Below are 10,023 nucleotides of genomic sequence, written 5' to 3' on the forward strand. Positions count from 1 at the left end.
TTTACTAAAATAAGTGGGATCATACAAAATGCATGAAAAAAAAAACATTTTTTATTCAGTACTGACCTGAATGAGATATTTCACATAAAATACATTTACATATAGTCCACAAGAGAAAATAATAGTTGAATTTATAAAAAAAAAACATGTTCAATGATTCTTAGTACTGTGTTGTTACTTGAATGATCCACAGCTGTGTTTTTGTTTAGTGATAGTCAGTGTTGGGCACGTACCTTTAAAAAAGTAATTAGTTATAGTTACTTCTCACAAATAGAAGTAACTATAACTAATTACTCATTGGCGCCAGCCAATGAGAATCATTATAAAAGTAACTAATTTCCGTCAAAGTAACTACTGCGTTACTTTAAAAAAAAATCTAATTTAATATAACTATAAAATAAATATAAAACATTGTACACTAATCTACACTATTTTAATGTTGTTGTGGGCAGTGTTGGGAATGTTACTTTGAAAAGTAATTAGTTATAGTTACTAGTTACTTCTCACAAATAGTAACTGAGTTAGTAACAGAGTTACATCATTATAAAAGTAACTAATTACCAGGGAAAGTAACTATTGTGTTGCTTTTTTAAAAATAAATAAATAAATAAATGTATTAAATAACTTGGATGACCCCAGTATTAAATATGTTAAATGAATGAAATTACATTTACATTTACAATTACATTTTTAGTTTACTCACCAGACTAATATTAAATATCTGATATAATATTATAATTATAATTAGCATTCAACTTTAGCCATTAGAAGTTTAGTAATTAGAATAACCATGTATAAATGCGTGTTTGTCATGTTGACTGAACTTAGGACTGGTGGAGATATTGTTTGTAATTTAGTGTTTCTATGAACGTCTTGTTACTACCACGAATTCTACTATTAATAACAATATTAAACACACTAAGGTTTAATGAGCTGCTGGGTTCATGAATATTAATCACACTGTCTGCGTTCGCTCTAACTGATTTGCTGTAATCAAAACAGGGACGATAATAGGTGAGCGCCAGCCAATGAGATTGCCGTTTGCACATTAGTTCCGCCTACTACCGGAGAAACCAGTAGTTCTTAAAAGCTGAAGTACTCCAAAGGAGCTCCGTTGTTTTGAGAGGAAAATACAACAAAGAATATCGTTTACACGTAGCGCGTCAATTCTGCATGGTATAAGACTCTGTCGCTCTGTATCTTTCTTTGGGTGTGTGAGACAAAGTGACGGCTAGTCGTGTGCCTTCACACTAGAGTTTACAGCTCGTCAAATACAGGTACGCTGCGCATCCATTCAGATGAACTGAAAAATAAAATTATAATAAATGATAGTAACGCCGTATTTTATTGGCAGTAATGGTAACGGCGTTGTAACGTAGGAAACAGTAATTCGTTTGATTACTCGTTACTGAAAAAGTAACGCCGTTAGTAACGCCGTTTATTTATAATGCCGTTATTCCCATCACTGGTGATAGTTGTTCATGAGTCCCTTGTTTGTCCTGAACAGGTAAACTGCCTGCTGTTCTTCAGAAAAGTCCTTCAGGTCCCACAGATTCTTTGGTTTTTAAGCATTTTCTTGTATATGAACCCTTTCCAAATGATTGTATGATCTTGAGATCCATCTTTCACACTATTACGTAAGGTTCAAATGTTCACTGATGCTGCAGAAGGACAACAATGCATTAAGAGGCAGGGGTGTAAACTTTTGAACAGAACGAACGTGTACATTTTTCTTATTTGTCCTAAAAATCATATTTTTTTCATTTAGTACTGCCCTTCCGAAGCTACGGAAGATGCTTACACGTTTACATGAAGACAAAATTAAGTTTAATTTACCCTTCTTTAAATTCTAAAAGTTTTCACCCCCCGGCTCATTATGCGTCGTTTTTTTCCTTTTGGAGCATCAGTGAGTGATTGAACCTTCTGTAATAATTGCAGTTGTTCTCAGTGTGAAAAGATGGATCTCAAAATCATTCAGTCATTGTTGGGAAGGGTTCAAATGCACAAAAATACTGGAAAACCAAAGAATTTTGACCCTCTTGCTACTAAATACAAGTTACACAGAATTTCTAACTAATAACAGCGCTGTTCTTGTTATAGTTTCGCTATTAGTAGAAACTGCTGCCAAACACCTCAGATGTACAGACTGAGGTAATTCATACACGCTTTTTATCTCTCTTACTTAATAATTGCTTTAGAAGTATATTTTCCATTGTTAGTTCATGTTAACAAATGTACTTAACAACTATTAAAGTGTTGCTTACATACATACATAACATGACAGATTTTGTACTTTTTTTTCCTGAGCACACATACACATTTTTTATTTAGGCCTACTATGTTACCTGGCAGTCCTGAATGCTGCTCCTTCCAGTATTAGGGTTAAACATGCCAGTGGGGCATTTTCTGGGTGCAGACACATTACCGGGACAGCTGAAATGCAAAGAAAGGAAAATATAGTTGTTTTTGGATATTTAATACAATTACACAAAATCTGCTGTACACCTAAAATCACACTTACAACTGCCCTGCAGGACATTCAAGACAAATCCCTGATGAAAAGTAGGTTCCCTCCAGGCATGATATTTGAGTTTGATTGCAGTAGATTAAACACTCTGAACCCACAGGCCTCGTGTCACCTCCTGCATCAACATATTAAAAAATAATTACTAACTGCATCAGTTCTCAGTAAGCACACTGTAACATCGAACAGTATTCAATCAGCAACCACATTTCATTTAGTTAACACACTGTATGTAATGAATTCCATCTCACCTACCTGATACAAAGTTAGTCCGTGCGACGCAGAAGAAAAATACAAGTAAAAAACGGTTCATGGTGATCATTTTTAAGCTCCCCGTTTCATTGCAACGGACTTCTGTCCTCAGTCGCTCTATAGCCCCTTTAAGTCGATCAGTGAATAGGGACACCTCAATAATTGAAAGTGAAATTCAAGCCATGTAACTCAATTCCAGTCAGAAGCCAGTGATACACTCACTGGGCAGAACTGTAAACTTCTAGAATAGCCGTCTGTTTTTTAAACCATGGACTGCACAGGATCTTATTTACCTTTCGATTTCTTAATGTGAGAGGAATAAATATTTCACGCCTACATGAACTTACATTTGTATTGATATTCTGAAATTAAACAAACAAAATAAAAGATTACAATAAAAGAACTTGCCATTAATGGCATTTTATATATGTGTGTATATATATATATATTCTTTACATATTTTCCCTTTGACTTTAAAAACCTGAATATTTCTTCACAAAATATATGCACTGTTGCACCGTTTACATCTGAATACAAAGAAAGCTTTAGAAAACCAAATAGCATACATTAAAACCAACACACATGTAAAACAAAGACAGTGCATGTTAAAATAGATTATGTAGATTATAATGGAGTGACACAGTTTTTTGTTGTGTGTGTGCAAAGGCAGGATGTTTCAAACCTCTGCACCTGTGCAAACAGTACCAACCCCAAGTTTCCACTGCAAAGTATGCGTGTGATCCAGTTTACTTGCAGCAATGGGCTGATAAATTAATCAAACTGCTGGGAAAGTCACTTTGATTCATTAACATGGATGTTATTAAGAGTCAGACTGTGAACTTCCTTTAAGATCGCTCATGCAATTTACATTTAAATAGATGCATGTAAAATGTTAATTAGATAACAACATCAATCTGACATTCAAATGTATTCCAACTTCCTTAAGTTGCCATGCATTACAATGTTCTACTAGCTCAGTTAACCACATTTTCTGGGGGCAGGTGCTATTCATAAACAATGCCCACCTTATGGGGAGGAGCTTCCCTTTGTTTTTCTCTCATGCTATATACCATTTATCATTTATGCAGATATAAGAAGAAGTATTTTGAATGAATGCCAAAACATGTTTCTGATTCCTGTGATGCTACTTTTACAACTAGGATTCCAAGGTAATGTCATGGAGATTCTATACTATCATTTTTATTTACTACAAATTATAATATAAATTATATCTAGAATATTTGCTGTTTCCATTAATACTTATAAAAGTATTTAAATTAATATACAAGTGTTGCTGTTAACTTCATGGCTCTTTACAGATGCTCTGAATGCTGGAATCCAGCATGAGATTGAGAATGCAAGACTCCAACAGCCGTTTACTTTAAACTGTACCTACAACTGTTCCAGTGGCTTCACTCGTGGTTACTGGACATGGGAAAAGACTCCAGCATGTAACAAGTGCTGCTGGAAGGAAAAAAGATCAAAATTAAGAGATACATGCACTGTGAGCTTGTACACACCTGAACTAATTATGGAGCAAACACATTATAACTATTCTTGCTTTTCTGAAGAGAGTGACCGTCCGGGCCTTCCTCGTAAAACAGAGCTTCTGGTAACACTTCAAGTTCATGGTAAGATGTGTTTTGAGTTTACTGCTGACAATGAATAACCTCTAATGTTAAAAAATGAATATTTGCTAAAAATGTAGTCCATGATGTAGATGAGTTTGTTCTTTGTCAAGAACAGATTCAGAAAAATTTAGCATTACATTACTTGCTCACCAATGGATCCTCTGCCGTGAATGGGTGCCGTCAGAATGAGTCCAAACAGCTGATAAAAACATCACAATATTCCACACGACTCCATCAATTAGTGTCTTGTGAAGTGAAAAGTTGCTCATTTGTAATAAACAAATCCATGAATCTGTTTTTTTACATTCAAACTATTGCTAAAAGTCCTTTATCCATAATATTGCTTACTCCAGTGGTGGTCTTGTCTGAATCAGGAGAGAAATATGCACCGATCAAGCACCATTTGCAAGCAAAAACAGTTTTACTCAAACATGTTAGTGGATTTTGACAACAGAGAATGGATTTTTTTTTTTTACTTGAGGAAAAGTTATTATGCATAATGGGCAAGTACATTTTATTTTATATTTATATAATGATGATGTGAAGCTAAAATGCCTCAACGATAGATTTCTTTCTTAAAAACATGTAGCTTTTTACTTCACAAGACTTAAATTGATGGACTGGAGTCGTGTTGATTACTTGTGGATTATTGTAATTCTTTCATCAGATGTTTGGACTCTCATTCTGACAGCACCCATTCACTGCAGAGGAGAAATTTAGCATTAAATGTAATGCAAAATTTCTCCAAATCCATTCCAATGAAGAAACAAACTCATCTAGATCTTGGATGGCCTGAGAGTGAATACATTTTCAGCGCATTTTCATTTTTGTCTAAACTATTCCTTTAATTAATCTCAGGACTTTTCTTACCATTTTTGCAATCATGCTTTATACAGATGAATCTGAAGAACAAGTAATACCTCCTAAAGGACTAGCTGGTAAGTCTATAAGTTACGGATCTGTAAGGATAGTTCTACTCACTGTACTACAGTGCCTTGCAAAAGTATTCATACCCCTTCATTTTTTCACATTTTGTGTTGCAGCCTTATGTTAAACTGCTGTAAATTACTTTTTTCCCCACATCAGTCTACACTCCATACACCATAATGACAAAGCACAAAACAGATTTGTGACAACGTTGCCAATTTCTTAAAAATAAAAGAAATAACTACATTGGATAAGTATTCATACCCTTAACTCAGTATTTAGTTAAAGAACCTTTACAGCCTCAAGTCTTTTTGGTATGATACAACAAACATTTGGCAATTATCTGCTATTCTTTTCCTCACCTCTCCACCTCTCAAACTCTGTTAGCTTGCATGGGGGCTGGGAGACATTTTCAGGTTTCTCCAGCCACTCTTGCTGTGTGCTTACAGTCATTGACCTGTTGGAAGGTGAACCTTCTGCCCAGCGTGAGGTTGTGAATGCTCTAGACTGGGTTTTCATTAAGGCTATCTCTATATTTTGCAGTGCTGAGCTTTCCTTCTACTCTGACAAGTCCCTCAGTCCATGCTGCTGAAAAACAGCCCCACAGCATGAGGCTGCTACCACCCTACTTTACTTTTGGGATGGTACTCTGCAGGTGATGAGCACTGCTTGGTTTCTTCCAAACATGATGCTTGGAACTGAGGTTCATCAGACCACAGAATCTTGTTTCTCATAATCTAAGAGTTCTTTAGGTGCTTTGTTTCAAAGTCCAAGTGAGTTTTCATGTGTCTTCACTGAGAATTGAGTCTGGCCACACTGCCATAAAGACCGGATTGGTGGAGTGTTGCAGTGATGTTTGTCCATCTGTAAGTTTCTCCCATCTGCATAGATGATCATGGAGCTTAACTAGAGTGAGCAGCTTCTTGGTCATGAGTCTAACCAAAGCCCTTCTCCATAAATTGCTCAGTTTGGCCAGGAGGCCAGAAGAGTCCTAGTTCTTCCAAACATCTTCCAATATGGATAATAGAGACAACGTGCTTCTGTGAACCTTCAGTGCATCAGAATTTTTTCTGAAGTCTTCCCCAGATGTGTGCCTTGATGCAATCCTGCCTCTGAGCTCTACAGGCAGTTCTTTTGTCCTCAGGGCTTGACTTTTGCTCTGATACGCACTTTCAGCTGTCAGACCTTCGAAATGAATTTGCCACAGGTTAACTCCACTCGAAGTGCAGTAACATCTGAGTGATACAAATGTTCCTGAGCAAAATTTCAAGTGTCCCAGATAAGGGTATGAATACTTATGCAATGGAAGAGATTTCAGTTTTTCATTTCTAATAAATTAGCAAAGTAGTTACAAACCTGTTTTGTGCTTTGTCATTATGGTGTATGGAGTGTAGATTGATGTGGAAAAGAAGTAATTTAAAGCAGTTTAACATAAGGCTGCAACATAACAAAATAGGAAAAAATGAAGGGGTATGAATACTTTTGCAAGGCACTGTATCTCTAAGGCCATTATTGGTTTGTATTATTGTTCTAAATGTTGTTTTACTGGTCTAGATCCATCTCTGAGAGTAAAGCTGTATAGGGGTCAGACGGATGAAGTGCTTACATCATTATCTACCATCGAAGTGATGGCAGGAACCTCACTCAAACTTCACTGTGTTGCCCTTGACAACAAACACTGTGAGGTGCAGTGGGTCAGAGAAAACGGAACCCTCCCCTTGACTAAAATAACTGACACCATACAGTGGAATGAAATCAAAGCAGAGGACAGTGGACGATACAGGTGCCTCACAAAAGGGACCTGCACTGTCCAGGCTATCACTGTGGAAATAGAAGTCATCACATTGGGTGAGTGCTTTTACACGTCCAAAAATACATCAAGCCATTTTCAGATTCACATACAACAAAGTTCATCAAGTCAGCATTTTGCTATACAGATGGAATCGCCTGGGCCAAGATCTTTGCAGCATTTGCAGTGTCTGCAGTAGTTATCCTGACGGCCCATCTGGTGTATTTGTGCTACAGAAAAGGATGTAAGATCATGGATTCTGCTAACATAGTCCATGAAAGGTAATGCACAATTTATGTGTAAAATTCATTATTATGAAACAGCAAAAAATATTAAATCATGTTCATTAGCAGTATCTGGTCTCTTGTAGGGTTACGCCCAGAAGTGCTGTGGTGATGAGACCAATCGCTCAAGGTCTTCCTCAATTTATATATGTATTGTAAATATAAAAATACAATAATAAACACTACCTGTCAAAAGTTTAGAATAATTAATGTTTTTGAAAGAAGTCTCCTATGCTGAGAGAATCACGGTTTCCACAACTCAGCATTGATAATAATAAGAAATGGTTCTTAAGCAGCAAATCAGCATATTAGAATGGTTTCTGAAGAATCATGTGACACTGAAGCTGCTGGAAATACAGCTTTGAATCACAGGAATAAATTACATTTTAAAATATATTAAAATAGAAAACATTTGAAATTATACAAATATTTTTTGACCAAATAAATGCAGCTTTGGTGAGCATAAGAGACTTCTTTCATCCACATTGACAAAAATTGTAACAACCCTAGACTTTTCAGTAATGGTGTATCTGGATACAATCATTTTACTGGCAGTACCGTTCATTTTTTAATTCCAGACAGCCAGAGTGATCATGAAGTCCCTTATGCTGACATTGTGATCTCCGTGAGAGGATCCAGCAACCCGGATCTATCTGACACCTTTAGCCATACTTCAAAAAACCAAAGACCGGTGAGAATTAATATTATTATAATCTTATAAATAAATACAATTATTTACGTTTTGTTTTAAAGGTTTGTTTGATATAATGGGACCAGATGTGTGACAGTGTGAATGTGTTTTGCAGAGATGGAGGGACGAGGCCAGAACAGGGCTACTTCACGCTTCAGCTGACAGACTGCACATCCACTCTAAAGAGGTCACTAGGAAATTAAGCACAACGTCTGAATATGCTGTAATTACCTACTCCTGTGAAGCTCTTAGTTAGTTACTTTAAAAAGCTGTACATCTGATTAAAAAAATAGAAGGAATAATGTGAAAATCGTGAAAGGCTGTCTGCCTAATTTCTGTTGTCTACAATTAAAAAATAGTAAAACTTTAAATGCATGTGTGGACTTGTGTGTGTGTGTTATGCTTTTATAGTCTTGAAGGAAATAATTACTGCATTACATTTGCTTTGAAGCTTATAAAAACATTTTTACTGTCGAACACTTTTATTTTTTTGACCTGGAGGGTCTGTATGACTTAAGAGAATGGTTTAAGTAATTTATAATAAGAGTCTAAAGTCCAATTACACAACTGTGGGTTTTTTTTCCCTAATATTAACAACTCAAACACATTAGTTCAGAACCCTCTAAATTATAATTATTTTTGTAAATTTAAAGGATTAGTTCACTTCCAGTGTAGAAACTTCCTAATAATTTACTCACCCCCAAGTCATCCAAGATGTTCATGTCTTTCTTTCTTCAGTCAAAAGTAAATTACGGTTTTTGAGGAAAACATTCCAGGATTTTTCTCCATATAGTGGACTTTAATAGGAGCCATGGGTTGAAGGTCCAATGTTTTAATGCAGTTTAAAAGGACTCAATCCCATCTGAGGAATAAGGGTCTTATCTAGGAAAATGATTGGTCATTTTTTAGAAAAATACAAATTTATATCCTTTTTAACCACAAATGCTTGTCTTGCACTAGCTCTGCATCCACGACTTCACACATTACATAATCACATTGGAAAGGTCACACATGGCATAGGTGGAAGTACCAACCCAGTGTTTAAAAAAGCAAACATTCAAAGAAAGTCAAATGCCCTATGTAAAAAAAAAAAAAAAAGGTAAAACAATGCCCTACCTTACCCTTTTGAACCTGAGCAAACAGACGAAGAACTAACCGTGTGTGACCTTTCCAGTGTGATTACGTAATGTCTGAGGTCACACATGTGCATTGCAAAGCTAATGCATTTGTGGTTAATAATATATTATTATTATTTTTTTTAGAAAATGGCAGATTGTTTTTCTAGACAAGACCCTTATTCCTCGGCTGGGATTCTGTACAGCCACATTGAAATTGCAATTTGGACCTTCCCATTGAAGTCCACTATATGGAGAAAAATCTTGGAATGTTTTCCTCAAAAACCTTACTTTCTTTTTCTATTTCTTTTTGACTGAAGAAAGTAAGACATGCACATTTTGGATGACATCGGGGCGAGTAAATGATCAGGAATTTTTTATTCTGAAAGTGAACTAATCCTTGAAGGGGGAACATGCCCCAAACCAACCAAACAGGGTATCTGTTTGTTTACTTATTGCAGGAAACTGTGGCCTAGTACTGACAAAAGGTTAGAAATTCCCTTCAGTTAGTTCACACTAAACCAGCATTTAGCATTTGGACTCTGAAAGGTAGTTATGCTATACTTTTGGTGTTTTTACACTATTGGAAAATCTTTCTTTACCTGCATTATTCGCTGCACACCCAGGTGTTGAACTGTATCATTGACAAACGACAGGATTGAATTTACAGGCGTGGTTTTAACCCTCTACGGTACGCAATATGATATCAATGAGGAAAAAATTATTTGTGATGTTTTTCCTGCTCAAAATTGGACACTATAACAATATCAATAAACATTTTTATAATTTTTTTATTTATTTATTTTTTAA

The 10,023-nt window shown here is 35.7% G+C and overlaps 1 protein-coding gene across 1 annotated transcript; it reads left to right on the forward strand.

Annotated features, from left to right (window-relative positions):
* Nucleotides 1–1,114: 1,114 nt before the first annotated feature.
* On the forward strand, nucleotides 1,115–8,408 carry LOC127177553 (uncharacterized). Its single transcript, XM_051129886.1, has 9 exons — nucleotides 1,115–1,277; nucleotides 3,865–3,945; nucleotides 4,096–4,407; nucleotides 5,304–5,345; nucleotides 6,889–7,182; nucleotides 7,272–7,404; nucleotides 7,494–7,537; nucleotides 7,986–8,098; nucleotides 8,214–8,408. The coding sequence occupies exons 2-9, from the start codon at nucleotides 3,900–3,902 to the stop codon at nucleotides 8,352–8,354; spliced, it is 1,125 nt and encodes a 374-aa protein (XP_050985843.1). The 5' UTR covers nucleotides 1,115–1,277; nucleotides 3,865–3,899; the 3' UTR covers nucleotides 8,355–8,408.
* Nucleotides 8,409–10,023: the final 1,615 nt, after the last annotated feature.

The sequence above is a fragment of the Labeo rohita genome, chromosome 15, assembly GCF_022985175.1.
Source record: "Labeo rohita strain BAU-BD-2019 chromosome 15, IGBB_LRoh.1.0, whole genome shotgun sequence".
In the NCBI taxonomy this organism is placed as follows: domain Eukaryota; kingdom Metazoa; phylum Chordata; class Actinopteri; order Cypriniformes; family Cyprinidae; genus Labeo; species Labeo rohita.

Coding starts and splice junctions, on each gene's coding strand:
- LOC127177553 (XM_051129886.1), top strand. CDS start 3,900: ATGTTTCTGATTCCTGTGATGCTACTTTTACAACTAGGATTCCAAG. Junction 7,405..7,493: donor GCTAACATAGTCCATGAAAG/GTAATGCACAAT, acceptor GGTCTCTTGTAG/GGTTACGCCCAGAAGTGCTG. Junction 8,099..8,213: donor CTTCAAAAAACCAAAGACCG/GTGAGAATTAAT, acceptor TGTGTTTTGCAG/AGATGGAGGGACGAGGCCAG.